This window comes from Perca flavescens, chromosome 16, assembly GCF_004354835.1.
Source record: "Perca flavescens isolate YP-PL-M2 chromosome 16, PFLA_1.0, whole genome shotgun sequence".
Classification (NCBI taxonomy): domain Eukaryota; kingdom Metazoa; phylum Chordata; class Actinopteri; order Perciformes; family Percidae; genus Perca; species Perca flavescens.
The window spans coordinates 1,824,162-1,842,740 of record NC_041346.1 but is presented as its reverse complement, the minus strand read 5'-3'; the positions used below and the strand labels follow the sequence as shown (position 1 = coordinate 1,842,740).

Sequence of the window (18,579 nt, the reverse complement as noted above, 5' to 3'; positions counted from 1 at the left end):
TGTACGGTAATTCGATTTTTTTAGTTTGGTCCATGTCCCATCTGCAGCCAGCCACCAGTGGGCGACAGAGATGTTTGGCTTCACTTAATACAGTCTATGCTTCAACCCCTGCTGTTCATGGGCTTCAGTTTGGTCTGATGAGTACTAGCCAGTGGTGGAATATTAAGTACATTTACTCAAGTACTGTAAGTCCAAATGTTGAGGTACTTGTACTTTACTTGAGTCTTTTCTTTTCATGCCACTTTCTACTTCTACTCCGCTACATTTCAGAGAGAAATATTGGACTTTTTACTCCACTACATTCATCTGTTACAGCTTTAGTTACTAGTTACTTTAGTTACTCCGCTACATTCATCTGTTACAGCTTTAGTTACTAGTTACTTTAGTTACTCCGCTACATTCATCTGTTACAGCTTTAGTTACAAGTTACTTTAGTTACTCCACTACATTCATCTGGTACAGCTTTAGTTACTAGTTACTTTAGTTACTCCACTACATTCATCTGTTACAGCTTTAGTTACTAGTTACTTTAGTTACTCCACTACATTCATCTGTTACAGCTTTAGTTACTAGTTACTTTAGTTACTCCGCTACATTCATCTGTTACAGCTTTAGTTACTAGTTACTTTAGTTACTCCACTACATTCATCTGGTACAGCTTTAGTTACTAGTTACTTTAGTTACTCCACTACATTCATCTGTTACAGCTTTAGTTACAAGTTACTTTAGTTACTCCGCTACATTCATCTGTTACAGCTTTAGTTACTAGTTACTTTAGTTACTCCACTACATTCATCTGTTACAGCTTTAGTAACTAGTTACTTTAGTTACTCCACTACATTCATCTGTTACAGCTTTAGTTACTAGTTACTTTACACATTCAGATTCCTGCACACAGAACACATGTAGTTTATAAATCTGATGTTTGATTCTAAAGTAAACTAGCCGACAATATAACGGCTACAAGTCCAGCTGAGATGATGAGACCATTAAACACACAGCTGGTTGGATCCTTTACTCTTTCTAACATGGGAGGACTTTACTTTTAATACTTTAACATTTTCCTGATGATACTTACAGATTTTTACTTAAGTAACATTTTCACTGCAGAATCTTTACTGTAACAGAGTATTTTTACAGTGTGGTATTGGTACTTTTACTAAAGTAAGAGATCTAAATATTTACTTCACCACTGGTACTAGCCCAAGCTATTTTACAGTTATGGATGTACAGATAAACCATCCAGTAATATAAAATAATGGCTACCTCAGTGTTGATCAAGTAACGTGTTTTGCCCAGTATAGTATACCGCCTCAGAGACTTTGTGCGCACTCTTAGAGATTTGGATAGCATGCGAATAGTTAATTCCCCCAATCAGCTGGTCCGTTCTTCCATCTTTGTTCTCCACAGCCTCTACTACTACAGTGTGCATGTATTGTCAATGTTATTTGTTATTGTTTAACCTTGTTCAAGCTTGTTGCATAGACAGACACAGCACTCAGATAAGTGTGTGTGTGTGTGTGTGTGTGTGTGTGTGTGTGTGTGTGTGTGTGTGTGTGTGTGTGTGTGTGTGTGTGTGTGTGTGTGTGTGTGTGTGTGTGTGTGTGTGTGTGTGTGTGTGTGTGTGTGTGTGTAGGCTCAGGAAGCGTGTGGCCCGTTGGAGATAGACAACGCTCTGTCAATGGTGAGAGGTCTGGAGAAGGACATCCAGGAAGCCAAGGCTTCAGCTGACGAGGGCAAACTCAAACCTCTGCCTGGAGAGACGGTGAGACACACAAACACGTCTTTATTCCTCACCAAGTTGTGCCACGCCATACGGCTGGGCAATATATGAATATTATATCGACATGGATATACAAGGCTAAATTTTGGATAGCGTGATGGCGTGATATGCCACAACTTTTGTCTTTTGCTGGTTTTAAAGGCTGCATTACAGTAAAGTGATGTCATTTTCTGAACTTACCAGACTTACTAGCTGTTCTATTATTTGCCTTTACTCACTTAGTCATTATATCCACATTATTGGTGATTATTTATCTGTACTCCCATTGTTTTAATATTTTGTGAAAAGTCAACCCTACAATATCGATGTATTTGGTCAAAAATATTGTGATATTTGATTTTCTCTATATCCCCCAGCTCTATTATAAATTCTTCCCATGTCTCCCTGCTGTGTTGTTCAGCCTGAGAAATGCTCCCAGGATCTGGTGACCAGCACCAAGGCTGTGAGCTCGGCCATCGCCCAGCTGCTGAGTGAGGCCACCCAGGGCAACGAGAACTACACAGGTGGGTGATAACGTTGTCTATATCTGTTGCCGCCGCAAATTCCGCCAGATGTCTGTAACCTTCCGCTTCCTTTGTGTTGGCGTTCTAACCTCCGCTGGATTTGTGAGGACTATGGTTAACTGCTCCTCAGATCTCTGCAGGGTAAATCCAGACAGCTAGCTAGACTATCTGTCCAATCTGAGTTTTCTGTTGCACGACTAAAACTACTTTTGATGTGCCACCAAAACCAGTTCCTTCCTGAGACTATTTTGCAGATGCACCGTTAATGCGTCCGGTGCTTAGCGCCTCCTAAGACGATTGTGATTGTCATTGTGAAGAAATGCCAATAAACCAGAGCACGTTGTTCTCCCATCCCGGAATGCTGTGTGGACTAACCAGACCCTCCTCCGCAGCGCTATGGAGGAAGGTCTGGCATTGTGACACTAGGTTTAACAGAACCACAGAAACTGTTTTACTCTGGCCATCCCATTTAGAGATGTTCACATTACATCATGTTTTGCCGCACAAATACCGTAAATATTATTATGCGTTCATGTAGTACTCATCCATGCCGCACACTAAAGTAGTAGCCAAGGTGTACGGCAGTTTGAAAAAGTCACAAAACTGAGTCAAAACTGAGCAGTTTTTTAGGGGTTGTCAATGACAGAAAGTGTAGTTTAGAAATCCCTCTCCCTACCAGTGTTCAGTGTGTTTAAAAATAAAATACATTGGTTCAATTTTTTTTTTTAACCTGACTCCACCAGATGGATCGCTTCGCATTTGCTCGGCATATCCATCTGGGAACTTTCCGTTGGAGAACTTTTGGGAAGGGGCGAAAATCCTGGTTATCTGATTGGATAAACCATCTGTCTATCACCACCTATGTTGGTGATAGACGGGCCAAACAACCAATCAGATCAAACGTTTGCCAAAACCAGTCGGGAGAAGAGCAAAAACTTTTCCTCTGAGAAAAGCCTCCAGTGCCGTTTTTTTGCTCTTCTTTCAATGAAGGAATACTTTCTAATTCGGATAAAACTTGCACGATAGCTACGCTCATCTCATCTGTAGAAGCTGCCATGTTGTTTAGACTGAACAGTTGCTTCTTGTTGCATCACACCTAAACCCGCCTCAAAACCAACGCTGATTGGTCGGTCGTTTGGCGAACGGCTCCAAATTTGCTCTATCTCAAGATGCCAGACTGATCTGTGAGTATAAAACTGGAGCTCGCCAGATCAGGACGGCTAGTTTTTTTTACCCAGATATTTCAAAATAATACATTTTTAAAGCTGTAATTGCAATACCGGGAAACCTTAATATTTTTGCTGAAGGTTATCATACCGTCAGAATCTTTATAGCGGCTCACGCCTTACGCTGAAGTTGCTCTCCTCTCTCCTGTTGGATCCAGGCATGGCAGCCAGAGACGTGGCCCAGGCTTTAAAGTCCTTAGCCTCAGCCGCCAGAGGAGTGGCTGCCACCACAGGGGACAAGGCAGCGCGTAATGCAGTGCTCGACACTGCCGGTGACATCATGGATAAGTCAGCCAACCTGATCGAAGAGACCAAGAGGGCCATCGCCAAGCCAGGAGATGCAGAGAGTCAGCAGCGGCTGGCCCAGGTCAGACACAGACTGAGGCTACATCTCTACTGCTACGTTTATAGATGGATGGATGGATGGATGAAAATCACTCAATGACTTACAGAGACATATAAACTTGTTTGACTCAGGTAATCCAATTTTCAATGTGTGTGTCTAGGTGGCTAAGGCTGTGTCTCAGGCCCTGAACAGATGTGTGAACTGCCTTCCTGGCCAGAGGGATGTGGACAACGCCATCCGCACTGTGGGCGAAGCCAGCAAGACTCTCCTGGGAGATTCTGTGAGTGATCAATGACCCGGTCTCATCCAAAATGATGCGTTCGGAATTCATAAAAAGCACAACAAATCATAGTAAAACACAAAAGCATAAGATACATAGTAACACAATCAACAATGTGGCTAAACAAATGCCTGACTAAAAAGATGCATCTTTAGCTAAAGATTTCAACAGAGACCTTGACTCTTAAAACAAGAGTCAAAGCATTAAAAAGCTTTTTTATGTTGAAAAAGGTAAAAATGTCAGTCACCATTGAATCAAAATAAAATGTTCTTCTTATCTGTGAAAAAAATCATGTGACGTGTTTCAACTCTGATAAGAACCGGAATCAAAAGGAAGAATCAGAATTGGAATCAGAATTGTTCAAATCCAAACGGCGCCCAACGCTGCTGTCTGCCGTGTTGTTTCTTAAGCCCAGTTCAGACCAAAGATTTGGGACGAGACGTCGCAGAGGAAAGTTTCAGCTTTCTGAACCGGCCCGTCTCAGCTGGACTCAAACAGCTGATGGCGTGGCTGTGACTCAGCTGGTCGAGTCGCCAGAGGCTGAAAGTGACATCAGCTGTTTCAACAGCAAGCATCTCACTATCATTAACATATTTAGATGCAATAAATTATATATTTAGCTACAAAAAGTCTGGAAGTCGGAAGTTAGGACGGAAGTACAAAGAATCGTTGCTATGGAAATGATGCACCATCTCGTCTCATTGGTGTGAACTGGCAGCTTTCAGAACGCCGCAGACCGGCACGTTGTAAGTATCTGCAGGTTTACACTTGTCGTGCAAATCTTTGGTCTGACACCCCCCGTAGTTCCCGTCCAGTGGAAGGAGCTTCCAGGAGGTCCAGGCTCAGCTCAACGAGGTCGCGGCCGGTCTGAACCAGTCAGCCAACGAGGTGGTCCAGGCATCCAGAGGGACCACCCAGGACCTGGCCCGGGCCACCAGCAAGTTTGGACAGGACTTCAGCAACTTCCTGAACGCTGGCGTTGACATGGCCGGAACATCCCAGGTCAGTATAACGAGAGAATACTCGCACACAAGTAGGGATGCAGCGAAATGGAAATCCTTCACGGAAGCCAAATATCCAATCCAGTCCAACTTTATTTGTTAAGCGCTTTAAAACAACCAAAGTTGAACAAAGTGCTGTACAGAAAAATAAATCAAACATCATAAATAAAATACATAACAACATAACATGAATAAAAAATATTAGTTGCGCAATGAAAAACAAGCAATCCAAATAATTAAAATATAAAGTCAACAACATACTAGGTGTCAAAGGCCACAGAGAAGAGATGGGTTTTAAGACGGGATTTAAAAACTGTTTAACGTGCAGAGGCAGATCATTCCATAATTTAGGAGCCGCCACAGCAAAGGCACGGTCTCCTCTGAGCTTCCGCTTAGTTTAAGGCACACTCAGGAGCAGCTGATCCTCTGACCTGAGCGAGCGAGTGGGGATATAAGGGCATAGAAGCTCCGAGAGGTAGGGCGGGGCAAGACCATTCAAGGCTTTAAAAGCGAATAAAAGAATTTAAAAATGGATCTTAAATAGAAAAGGCAGCCAGTGGAGTGAGGCTAAGATGGGGGAAATGTGCTCATGTTTACGTGCTTCCTAAGTATGAAGCCAAGTGGAAGTAAATAGAGAGAGAAAAGGAGGGGGCCAAGAATGTCATTAAAAACTCTCAAAAGTGCTGATTCTGTGCTGTGCAGGGTTTTAAAACCAGATTGGAAAACCTCTAGAATGTTATGTTCTTCCAGAAAGGCCATCAATTGACTGAAATAAAATATAATGAATAACTTGGCCGAATGCCGTTTTTACAGTGCAGTATAAGAAATGAACAATTATTTAAAAAAAGGCAACAGCTTTGTTGGTATAAGGCTATATATATATATATATATATATATATATATATATATATATATGAGAGAGAGAGATCCTTATACCAACAAAGCACAATATAACAAAATACAATTATAAATATTTTTATTTGGCCATCTTTGAGCCCCTCTTCTTGAATAGACTATATTAGGTCAAACTGACTGCTGAAAGAATGCAACGTACTCTGTACACCTACAACAAAAAGTGCATTGAAAAGAGTGCAAATAAAGGGGGATGGATGAATAATGGTCCTATACATACATTGTTGACAGTGCTTCAGCGGGGATCACTTAGTTGTTAGAGAGCGGATGACAGTTTGCTTGAGTTCAGTAGAGCACACGGCTCTGCAGAGTCGTGTAATTACAACTTTTCAGAAACAGCTGAAGGAGTGGCGGTGCGCGGTGTACATAGCGGAAACCCTATTTCTGATACTGTGGCGGCAGAAATTTAAAAACAACGTAGAGGAAACCCTGGACAATTATGTTACAGGCCTACTGTTGTCTAATTTTCACTCAATGTTGCACTGCACAGCACCTTGTAATCATGGTTTTGAAAGTCACTATAACTGAAGTTTTTGAAACACTCTACATGCCTCCGTCCTCCTCCTCTCCTCCAGTCTAAAGAGGACCAGACGCAGGTGGTGTCCAACCTGAAGACCATCTCCATGTCCTCCAGCAAGCTCCTGCTGTCAGCCAAAGTCCTGTCCACTGACCCCACCTCGCCCAACCTCAAGAACCAGCTAGCAGCCGCCGCTCGGTAACAAACGCTTCTCTCTCCGGCTCTTTGTCTGCCATGTTGTTTTCTCGCTGCCTCTCTTGTCTTCACATCTCTGAGCCTTTGTGTTCACAGGGCAGTGACAGACAGCATCAACCAGCTGATCACCATGTGCACTCGGCAGGCGCCCGGTCAGAAGGAGTGTGACAACGCTCTCAGAGAGCTGGAGGTAACAACAACCAGGGGTCTTCAACGTTTTGTAGGCCAAGGACCCCTTAGCTCATTTCAATTTGATTTATTGTGTCAAATCACAGCAAGACTTATCTTAGGACACTTTACAGATAGAATAGACCACACTATCGTTAACAAAGACCCAGCAAAGAGAGAGACGGAGTAGGGACCCCCTACATATACTGTATACAATTAAGTTGCATGTTAATCTGGGTAGGATGGATGAAAATGAATGGATAATAATATATTATTCATATGTACAGTATATAGTTATACATCATGTGGAAGGCACAGTAAATTCCTAAGCTTAACCATAGTGGCTACCTTACCTATAACAAGCTTATCTTCAATGTGCAAATTAAATGTTTTTTTCACAAATATGCCAATCTATCTTTGTTATTTTAATATGTTGGATTCATATTAATGCACATTTTCAGACATCTTACATTTTTGAAAAAGAAACTTTCAAAAAAATGTTTTTTTAACATAATTTGTAATATGTATGTAACACAGTGAATCCTTAGGATGAACTGTATCTGTGGATGGCTACCTTACATACAGGCCAATAATTATTATCATCACTGGGGATTTATATTTGCTAATAATAATAATAATGTTGGATTCATGTTGAGACATTTAAATTTTTGATATCGAATCGCAACACGTGAAAAATCGCAATTCAAATCCAATCAGCACCCATGTATCGGGAAAGAATTGAATCGGTGACAAAGGCATATCGTCCCAGCCCTAAAAGATTGACCAGGAAATGATTGACAATAAAGACAATGTATAAAACAAGGACTAACTGGCAGCATCATGTTCAGCTGAGATGTGTGTAGGCACATTGTGTTATGCTTGTGAGTGTGTGTGCACACTGTGACTGTGTTGTGCCTGTGTGCAGTCGGTGAGGGGGATGCTGGACAACCCGACAGAAGCCATCAACGACCTGTCCTACTTTGACTGCATCGACAGCGTCATGGAGAACTCGAAGGTAGAACGTACTGGACTTCACTGCTGCTCCTCTACTGTGTTTGGTTCTCTAGCATCATTTGTTGCTCATCCATTTTTCCTTTCTCATTTCTTTACTTCTTTGCAAAAGCATGCATTCAGTGTCGTAAAAAGACAGTTCACTTTCTCTCCCTGCTTTGCTGCATTAAAATATACATTTATTTATCAGAGGAAGTGCTGTCCCAAGTGACAATAAAGCAGTCTTTCCCCAGAATTTAAAGTATCCCAGTGAAAGAACTCCTGTTGTCCCCGGGTCAAATTTAACCCATTTTCAAAAAGTGTCTCGATGAGAAATTTGGGTTTCTGTCGACCAAATTGTGGAAAACAATTATGTGGATGGTTCCATTAAACACTCTTCACAAGTAAAATAAATGATCAGTTCACTACTTTCATTGAATTTAGGTTTTTATTCAATTTTATAGCATTTGAAAAAAAAGAATTTACAAAAAACTTGGAAAAAAGTGACAAAAACATTGGGAATAGCGACAAAGAAGAAAATATTTTTTAATTTTGGAAAACAAAAAGTTGCATGATCAACGGGAAGACAACACGAGACTTCTACTGGAAAAGACTATGTAATGCACTAATTATAGAGACTTCCTGAGACTGCTGTTTTAGTCCGAGTTTATCAGCAGCTGTTGATTTTGTCGGTAAAAAGACACAGAGTGAAATTGTAGCGTCTTTCCAGAGGTCATCTTTTAAACATTACGTCCATGTTTCTCGGCCCTTCCAGTCACCCTGCTATAAAGCAGAACATCTACAGTAGAGTGTGGTTTTTCACTATGTTAAGAATTTTTATGATCCTAGTGCTGATCCATGATCGTTCCCTATACCACAACCTTACTGAAATGAATATCAACATGTCACCGTTTGTTCATTTAACAAAAGAAGCCAAAGCTCTCAAGTGTTAAATGTCACCTAAATAAAAGTGACCCTACAAGAACTCCATAAATGGAATGAGAGGTTTTGGAGTTATTTCAGGAAGTGTCTGATCAAAGATTAGGTCAACAAGACAATAATTCTGAGCAGACATTTGATGCAAGCGTTCAGTGCTTGGGAGTTTTTGATACCCTGGAATACAGACCCAAGTCAGTCGTTACCAACAAAGTAACTTTTTCAGTTATCTGTTGTGCTTGTGCGGGACTTGTCTCTTTGCTTCTGACGTTTTTTATTTATCCCAGTTGGCTCAGTGGATTGGTCACCATAAAGAACAATGAAAACCTTCTCCAAACTAAACCTTGTCTCTTGTGTCAGGTCCTTGGTGAGTCCATGGCTGGAATTTCCCACCATGCCAAGAACTCCAACCTGCCAGAGTTTGGGGATTCAGTCAGTGGAGGCTCCAAAGCTCTGTGTGGTCTGACTGAAGCAGCTGTACAGGTAAACGTTTATTTTTTCATAAAATCGCGATAAATGCGATTATTACTATTGTGAAACTCGTCCTAGGCCGTCGGCCTGTTCTGCACAAAACTTTGCATGTACAATCTGTGGACCCTCATGACAAAAAGTTATCAAAAGAATTTTGATAATCTAAAAAATGCAATAGAGGAAGAACTTCCTGTATGTGGCTGTCAAAACAAGACGTTTTGTGTATCTTGGCAACAGTTATTCCAATTGATATGAAACTATACACAGTTGTTTCCCATGGGCCATTGAGGCTCTGTGCCAAATTTGTCCTCAATCGACCATTACATGGCACTGTTTTTGTTTTTTTCAAAAATGAGAAAGATTGCGATATATGCAAAACCTACTTTTTCTAACTCCTCCTAGAGGGCGAGTCCAATCTGCACAAAGTTTTGCATGTAGACTCGGTGGACCATCATGACAAACATGTATCAAAAGAATTATGATAGTTAAAAAAATGCGCAAGTGATAGAGGACCAACTTCCTGTAGGTGGCAGTCAAAACAGGAAGTGTTTTGGCAGTTGGCAACATCCTGAATGCGACGTGTCCCGGCAGTACCCCCGACGTGCTGGGAGGGGTGAGGGCCAGTTCATCGCTGCTAGCACCTTTAATTACTCTACTGTTACTGAGACCCCTTAGAGCAGGGGTCTGCAACCTGCCGCTCCTTAGCCCCTCTAGTGGCTCTCTGTGGCTTTGACAAATGATTATATGGAAGTGGATTTTTTTTTTAAAAACATTTCAGTTTGTGATTCTCACATTCTCCATTAGGCTACATAACATTTCAGTCAACTAAGGTGGGCGTCGTAGCCTATACATGTCTATAGCGTGGTCTTAAGTTGTCATAGACTAGCTATGGATTGCAAGTCTAAAAACATAAATATAAACATATTGTAAGACATTTACATAACAAGCACACAGCATTTAGAAATATCCGGCTGTGGATGAGAGAAAGAGAGAGATTTCAAAAACAGAGCAGAACAAATGTACTTTTAAGAATCAGATGGCAACAAACATCAGCATATTAATACATGCTTATTTAGACCTATTAGGAATGGTGATAGGCTCATTTAGACTAAATAGACCGTTACCTTCAGTATAAGGCTCAAATGTGTTCTGCGGCTCCAGACAGATTGTTTTTATGGCTCCTTTGGTGGTAAAGGTCGGTGACCCCTGACTCAGAGACAACAATGTAGTCTGGTTTGGTTGTGTTTTATAATACGTGCACTTGTAATACTGACCAGTGTTGTTGATCTCCAGGCTGCCTATCTGGTGGGCGTCTCAGACCCCAACAGTTCAGCAGGTCAGAAGGGCCTGGTGGACCCCGCTCAGTTTGCCCGGGCTAATCAGTCCATCCAGATGGCCTGCCAGAACCTGGTGGACCCAGCCTGCACCCAGTCTCAGGTATATGCTGACCTCACTGCCAGATCACACTAACACTTCTAGGTTTTATTCTTTTAATTGTATTATTGTGTTATGTTTATTCTTGGTCCTTGATGTAAAACACTTTGGATACCTGCTGGTTGCTGTAAAGCGTTATATAAATTAGGGATGGACCGATTATTTGCCCTGGATGATTATCAGGCTGTTTTTTGCAGTTTGCAGATTATCTGTATCAGCGTTTTATTTGCCTGATAAACGATAAAGTTAATGAATTACTATTCATTACTATAAATTACTATTGTTCTACTTTGGTCTAATCGGTATGGGCCTTAAAAAAACAGTATCTGTCGATCCCTAATATAAATAAATGTTGATTGATTGATTGCTATGTGGTTGAACACGTGTTTGTCTGCCCAGGTGCTCTCTGCAGCCACCATCGTGGCCAAACACACCTCGGCCCTGTGTAACGCCTGCCGCCTGGCCTCCTCCAAAACTCCCAATCCGGTTGCCAAGAGGCAGTTTGTCCAGTCAGCCAAAGAGGTGGCCAACACCACTGCCAATCTGGTCAAGTCCATAAAGGTTAGTAGTACATCATCAATTAAATGAAAAGCATGTACTCTGTGTTGAGTGGAAGAAAATGTCTGAATTGCATGTCTTAGCACTGGGCTCCCCTTAAAGGCTGGGGTCAATTCTTAATGTAAACATGACTATTTTTACAGCTAGGGCTGGGCAATATACCTATATTATATCGATATCGTGATATGAGACTAGATATCGTCTTAGATTTTGGATATCGTAATACAAGTGTTGTCTTCTGCATTACAGTAAAGTGATGTCATTTTCTGAACTTTCCAGACTGCTTTTGCAGTTCTGTTATTTGCCTTTACCCACTTTATCATTATATCCACATTATTGGTGATTATTTATCACAAATCTCAAAGTCAACCCTACAATATCATCGCACTATCGATATTGTGATATTTGATTTTCTCCCCATCGCCCAGTCCATTTACAGTATTAGTTCTCTGAGAATCTCTTTCATATCCAAGGAAAATTGGTGAATCAAAATTGAATTGAATCAGAAGTCTTATCAAACCGGGACCTTGTGAATCGGAATCAAATCTATTTGGGAAATCAGTGGTGATACCCAGCCCTAATAGCAAGTGTAATCGTGACTAAACCCTCTGTGCAGGCTTTGGATGGAGCCTTTAACCATGAGAACCGAGAGAAGTGTAAGGCAGCCACTGGTCCTCTGATAGAAGCTGTGGACAACCTAACTGCCTTCGCCTCCAACCCAGAGTTCGCCAGCATTCCTGCTCAGATCAGCCCCGAGGTATGTCAACACCTAAACAAAAGGCATTGAGAGCAGGATCTGACAATGATCATTCACGGTCTGCTCCAACGTTAAATAATTAAGATCATTTAACTTGAATTGATCCCCACAGGGGACATTTGGTAGACTTGTTTCCTTGTTCTGTGCTCATAGAATGCAGGTGAGTCAGTAAGTAAAGGGTTTGTACTTGGTAGGGCTGCACAGTATATTGTTTCTTTATCGTCATCGTGATATCAGCTGTCGCAATATACATATCGCGAAAGAGATTTTTTTTGTCAGTTGAAAGAAAATATCAGCAGAAAACCTACCATGGGTTCTTATATGTTAAAATGTAACTTTCTTTCTTTTTTTAGTGGTGCCTTTTATGTTAAATGTAATGTTTAATATGTTCGATTAAAGAAAGTTGGAAATGTAATGTTTAATATGTTCGATTAAAGAAAGTTGGAAATGATTTCCTTTTAATTTTTTTAAATTCAACGCAATTTGTTTTATTTTAGCAGAATACTGAAAGAGAATTGAACACAGTTTATATTTATTGCAACCGGCTCGGTATGACATCACTCCGGGCCGAGAGTAGAAAAAACTGGCTCACAGGGATTTCTTTTAAATAAGTCTACCAGACAGGGACAGTAGTCGACTACTATCCCTGTCTGGATGGGATGTGATTGCTATCATTGTTGTGAAACTCTGTGAAACGTGAACAAACACAAACCATGAACGCCACTTTCTTGTATTATCCAGTTTGACAGCGAGTCATAACAAAAAAAGGACAAATACACTAATTTAAAGTGGATTTTCTTCAGGGCTAAATGACGTTGGTATCGGATCGGTGCATAAACTCTGCTACTGACCGATACCAGAGTTTTAGGCGGTATTGGAGCGGAACATCTCTATTATATAGTATATCTTACTCTAGCGGGTCATTTTCATCCAAATTGATTTCCACTCATTTTCCTCAGGGCCATGCAGCCATGGAGCCCATCGTGGCGGCAGCGAAGGCAATGCTGGAGAGCTCGACCGGCCTGATCCAGACCGCCCGCTCCCTGGCCGTCAATCCCAAAGACCCCCCCAAGTGGTCAGTGCTGGCTGGCCACTCCAGGACTGTGTCTGACTCCATCAAGAAACTCATCACCAACATGAGGTAAACTCCACTAGAGCTGACGATAGATAGATAGACGATTGTTTTCATTGTCGATTAATCTGTCGATATTTTTCTGGATGAATGGATTAGTTGTTTGGTCTCTAAAATGATGAAAAATGTGGATCAGTGTTTCCCAAAGCCCAAGATGACGTCCTCAAATGTCTTGTTTTGTCCACAACTCAAAGATATTCAGTTTCCTGTCACAGAGGAGAGAAGAAACTAGAACAATATTCACGTTTAACAAGTCAATATCACAGATGTTTTACTTTTTCTTTTCATAAACAAATGCCATCTAATCGATTCATCTTTGCAGCTCTAAACTCTACTGCTCCTGCTTAAGTTTTTTGGGGATTGGCTGTCGGACTGAAATTTGCAATAAGGTTACTTCATTTGTCTATGAATATCAGTGGTATTAAGTATATTTTCTCAAGTACTGTACTTAACTCCAAATGTTGAGGTACTATACTTGAGTCTTTTCGTTTCATGCCACTTTCTACTTCTACTCCGCTACATTTCAAAGAGAAATATTGTACTTTTTACTCCACTACATTCATCTGTTACAGCTTTAGTTACTAGTTTTTAGATGTTTTATTCTAAAGTAAACTAGCCAACAATATAACTGCTACAAGTCCAGCTGAGATGATGAGACCATTAAACACACCGCTGGTTGGATCCTTTAAGGCGCTGACACACCAACCCGATAATCGTCCGTCTGACAGTCTGGCGAGGTCGGTGACTCGAGTCTGTTCGGTGTGTCCCGTGCCGTCGTCAGTCTGGGGGGCTGTCGGCGTTCATTTTGGCCGACCTGACATGTTCAGTCGGAGACAGGGCCGTCGGGACTCACCCGGAAATGGGGAGCGGGATGAGCGTGACTAGAGTCTCTCAAAATCTGACGAAAATCTTTTAAACTGACCTTTGTTGATCTGAAATGAAGACAGATTCAGCAACTGCACGGCCTATTTCTCTCTTCAAATGTTTTTCAGAAACATGTTTCAGTGAACTAGTTCAGTTCAATATGAGATCGTATTCTGAACGAGCCGCCATGACAGTCTGGCTTAGAATTTCCAGAGACGTATTATGTCTCGTCTCTTCGGTGTGTTCTGAGGCACTTTTTGGACCAACCCGGGGAGACTGATCAGTCCGACTGGCTTTACTGCTGACGGTTGGCCATCTGGTTGGTGTGTAACTGCTTTTACTCTTTCTACAATGGGAGGAGAGTTCTGCATTACATACTTTTATACTTTTACTACGTTTTCCTGATGATACTTACATATTTTTACTTAAGTAACATTTTTAACTCAGGAGTTTTACTTGTAACGGAGTATTTTTACAGTGTGGTATTAGTACTTTTACTTTAGAAGAAAGAAATAACAGGAAAATTCCCATAGATTTCTGTCAAATAAGGTAACACAGACTCATTTACTTTATGCTTACTGCCGTGCAGCCCCCCCCCCAAAAAAAAGGCCGGTTCTGAGCCAGGAAAAACCCTGGTCATGACTGGAGAATGAAAGGAACAATTCCACATTTTATGCTAATTCTGACAGTAAGATTTGTAAGGTTATAAGAGTCTCAACGCCCCCCATGGCTTTAATACTCGCGTATCACAGCCACTCTTCACCGTGCCCCCCCCCTTCATCCATCTGGTGTGTGTTGTTGTGCAGAGAAAAGGCTCCCGGCCAGAGAGAATGTGATGATGCTATCGAGGTGCTGAATGGCTGCATCCGCGAGGTGGACCAGGCCTCTCTGGCTGCCATAAGCCAGCATCTAACACCCCGAGAGGACATCTCCATGGAGGTAAACCACACACACACACACACCCCTAACACACACACACACACACACACACACACACACACACACACACACACACACACACACACACACACAAAATAAGGCTGCACAATTATTTGCAATTTTATCGAAATTGCAATATGCACTAGTGCAAAATCCAAATAGCAGGGGGGGCAATATTTGTTAAAGGCAGAATATGTGTCAAACCATTCTGAATGAAGTATTGTGGTGCTGCAGAGACGTCCCAGCCTGCAGAGCGTATTCTACAGGAAAAAATCTTTGTTTGGCACAGATCCTCGCAAAAATCGCACTATAATCATTTTAATTTGGATATTTTTCAATGACAATGAGAATGATGGTACAAAAATGGTCCTTCCCTCCCTTCCCACAATTCCAATATCAGTCAAAATAATTGCAATCAGGTATTTTCCTCATTTTGTGCAGCCCTAACACACACACCCCCGCCCGACTGTTTGCGTGTAAGAAACAGTTTATTTTATTTATTTTTATTTTATTGGTTTATTTGATAGGGACCATGCGTATTTATGAACATTGTTGTTTAAAAAAAAACACCATGTAAATATGCCAGAATTAGTAAAAAAAAAAAAAAAGAACTACTTTTCATGTGCAGTCCCTAGGAAGGTGACATAGGACTAACATAGAGACAGCCAGCAGTGATACAGCACTCGTTGACTATAAATTAAAAGGTCCACATAATGGTGACATATACATTGACAAAGCAAACAAACAAAACAAAAATACATGTTGACAAAGACGTTATTCATCCACCTCTATACTGCATTCAGTTTACCAGTGAAAGGGTATGAGTGATGAAATGTGTGACCGTTAAAAGTGAGTGCATCTCTGGTTTGTACAAGTATCACGGAAGACTTGCGTTATAAGGATGTAACGGCAGTCTTGTTGTCGTTACTTAGAATTCCTCATGGGGGAGACAGAAACTACGCTCTAAAGCTTTAATGAATCTTCTATGTGTATATGTTGCAGAATCTCCATGAGCAGATGGCTGCCTCCGTCCATGAGATCAGTAACCTGATTGACCCCGTCGCTGTGGCTGCTCGCTCTGAGGCCTCACAGCTGGGACACAAGGTAAATCCCAGCCAGCTGACACTGATGGTTGATATCGGTTGATGACTCAGAAATGATGTTGGGAGACCTCAAAGATGACGACCAGTCCGATAAATACAAATCAAATGCAGCTTTATTTACACAGTGAACAAACTCTCATGACAATAAGACAACCATGAGCATACAAACGTGTCTGCTCAAGGGTGACCAACATGTACATAGAAATAGATCCCTTTTAAACTCTTTTTGTGCTTACACAGCATGAGATATCTATGTCAGCGCACAAGTTTTACTCTCAAACTACACCTTTCATGGCACGTGCTCCTATTAGATTTCCACATTCCTGGCTCCAATTCCTCTGTGTGAAAGTTGTACCCAAACTCATAATAGATTTACACATTGTTGTGGGTGAAGGTTGTCCCCAGACTAACCTTCTTGTGTAGTACCCTACATACAAGATATAAAATACATTTGAAACATGTAGGCTGAAATATCCAACCTATCAATGGTCCATCTGGAGACTGACCAGCGTTACGTTGGCATTGGTTAAACGTGTTTAAGGCTAAACGTCATCTTGTTTTGTTTTGCAATTTGTTCCCCCCCCTCCCCAACACATTTGAACAGGTATCTCAGATGGCCAGCTACTTTGAGCCCCTGATCATGGCAGCCATTGGCACGGCGTCGAAGATCGTCAGCAGCCAACAGCAGATGGCCGTCTTAGACCAGACCAAAACCCTGACCGAGTCCGCCCTACAGATGCTCTACACTGCCAAGGAGGCTGGAGGAAACCCTAAGGTAGAGTTTGAGTTCTGAGTTTATTGAATTCATGCTCACGTTCAGTGGCGCCGGCAGCCGTAACCCTGTACGCACTGTGCGTACGTTTTTATTTCTGTAAGACATGCAACCAGCATCTAATGACAATGCGTAAATGCGCACAGGCACAACAACTGACAGCAGCTCTGTTCTGTTCACAGTACTTATTTTCTCATTAATCTTACGTTATTACACCAGCAACCCATTTACTATTAATCGCAATGTTCATGTTTATGACCTGATCCGTAGATACAACTGGTTCCTGGATGCTGAGTGTCGCTAAACCACGGACGGAGCTATAGCATGTTGTTTGAATCATGTGTGTTAACATGGATGTGAATATTGCGGTTATGAGGCTTATTCCGTTTTTGATCATATGGGGTTATGATGTTTACATGTCAAACAGAGAAATCAGGTGATTCATATCTCCGTACAGGCTCGCTGACAGCTGTCTGCTCTGAGCACATCCACCTCTTTCTCTTACAAAAGACTTCAGTAAAATATTTTCACGATATGATAAAAGTACACTAGGAGCACACTGTCATACACATTAAATATGTGTACCCTAACCCAGCTGATTTGGGGCGGTTTTTGTGCATACTATGAAATCGAATCCTGCCAGCGCCAATGCTCACAGTTAAACAACTGAATAAAAAGCAGATCAGTTTAAAACATAGAAAGTCTGGCACTATAAAAAATAGATAAATATAACAAATATACATGATTACACATATGGTCCCATACATTTATGCTCACAGACAAAAAGCCATCCTCTTAAACCATTCACATGCTCTACGTAAGTGCCTTAAAAACAATAAAATAAGATCAACAACACTCATAAAGAGAGAAAGCGTAAGATATACAGCACATGCACAGCCAACAGCAAACTGCAGGGACATAAGCTAGCTGTTCCATTCAGTCATACTGAAGGTACTGAAGCTGCCACTCCTAACATAGGCTACAGCAGGATATACAATGGCAGAAAGGCTTGTGTCTTCACAAATGAATAAAAAAAAGTGCAACTAGGGCTGGGCGATATGGAGAAAATCAGATACCATGATATTATTTACCAAATACATCTATATCGATATTGTAGGGTTGACTATTGGGTTGAGATTTTAGATAAATAATCAATTCATGTGGTAAACCATTTCAAGTGTAATTATGGAGAAAAAGATTTCCAGCTATGTACTGTGTACAAATGTAATGTTCACATGCATGCACAAAAATAGTGTGATCAAATCTGCAATTCTTCAAATGATATTCCCTCAAAATGTTTGACATCAGATGTTCTGAGAAAATGGAGTTAGTATGTGCTTGTTATAGCACGATATCTCAATATATGATTTCATCATGATATGATTCCATTGAAAGACTATAAATGATCATATTGAATTATTGCCCAGCCCTAAGTGTAACTATGCGGACAACACATATTTCCACTGTATTTTATTAAGGCATGTTACTGTTTGTATCCTATTATTTAAACATTTAAGGTGTCCTATTATTATTATTATTATTTTATTGGAGTTTGTTCTATTTCATTTGCTGGGTTTTATTTAATTGTAGCGCTAGAGCTGGTTATCGTTCAAAAATATAACGTGTAACGTTAGACAGCCAATCACAGACTGATGATTAAATCTTAGTAGAAGCATGCTACATACTGATTGG

The 18,579-nt window shown here is 41.1% G+C and overlaps 1 protein-coding gene across 3 annotated transcripts in view; it reads left to right on the top strand.

Annotated features, from left to right (window-relative positions):
• The window catches only part of tln1 (talin 1), a 111,021-nt gene that overhangs the window by 56,445 nt on the left and 35,997 nt on the right, over positions 1–18,579 (top strand). For all 3 annotated transcript variants that reach the window (XM_028600841.1, XM_028600839.1, XM_028600840.1), the window contains exons 26-41: positions 1,637–1,765; positions 2,184–2,286; positions 3,671–3,879; positions 4,019–4,138; positions 4,943–5,140; positions 6,627–6,766; positions 6,860–6,953; positions 7,857–7,946; positions 9,218–9,340; positions 10,622–10,765; positions 11,162–11,323; positions 11,937–12,077; positions 13,037–13,218; positions 14,880–15,012; positions 16,015–16,116; positions 16,720–16,890. In XM_028600841.1, the coding sequence (XP_028456642.1) occupies positions 1,637–1,765; positions 2,184–2,286; positions 3,671–3,879; positions 4,019–4,138; positions 4,943–5,140; positions 6,627–6,766; positions 6,860–6,953; positions 7,857–7,946; positions 9,218–9,340; positions 10,622–10,765; positions 11,162–11,323; positions 11,937–12,077; positions 13,037–13,218; positions 14,880–15,012; positions 16,015–16,116; positions 16,720–16,890 (2,241 nt within the window). The remainder of the gene's footprint in view (positions 1–1,636; positions 1,766–2,183; positions 2,287–3,670; positions 3,880–4,018; positions 4,139–4,942; positions 5,141–6,626; positions 6,767–6,859; positions 6,954–7,856; positions 7,947–9,217; positions 9,341–10,621; positions 10,766–11,161; positions 11,324–11,936; positions 12,078–13,036; positions 13,219–14,879; positions 15,013–16,014; positions 16,117–16,719; positions 16,891–18,579) is intronic.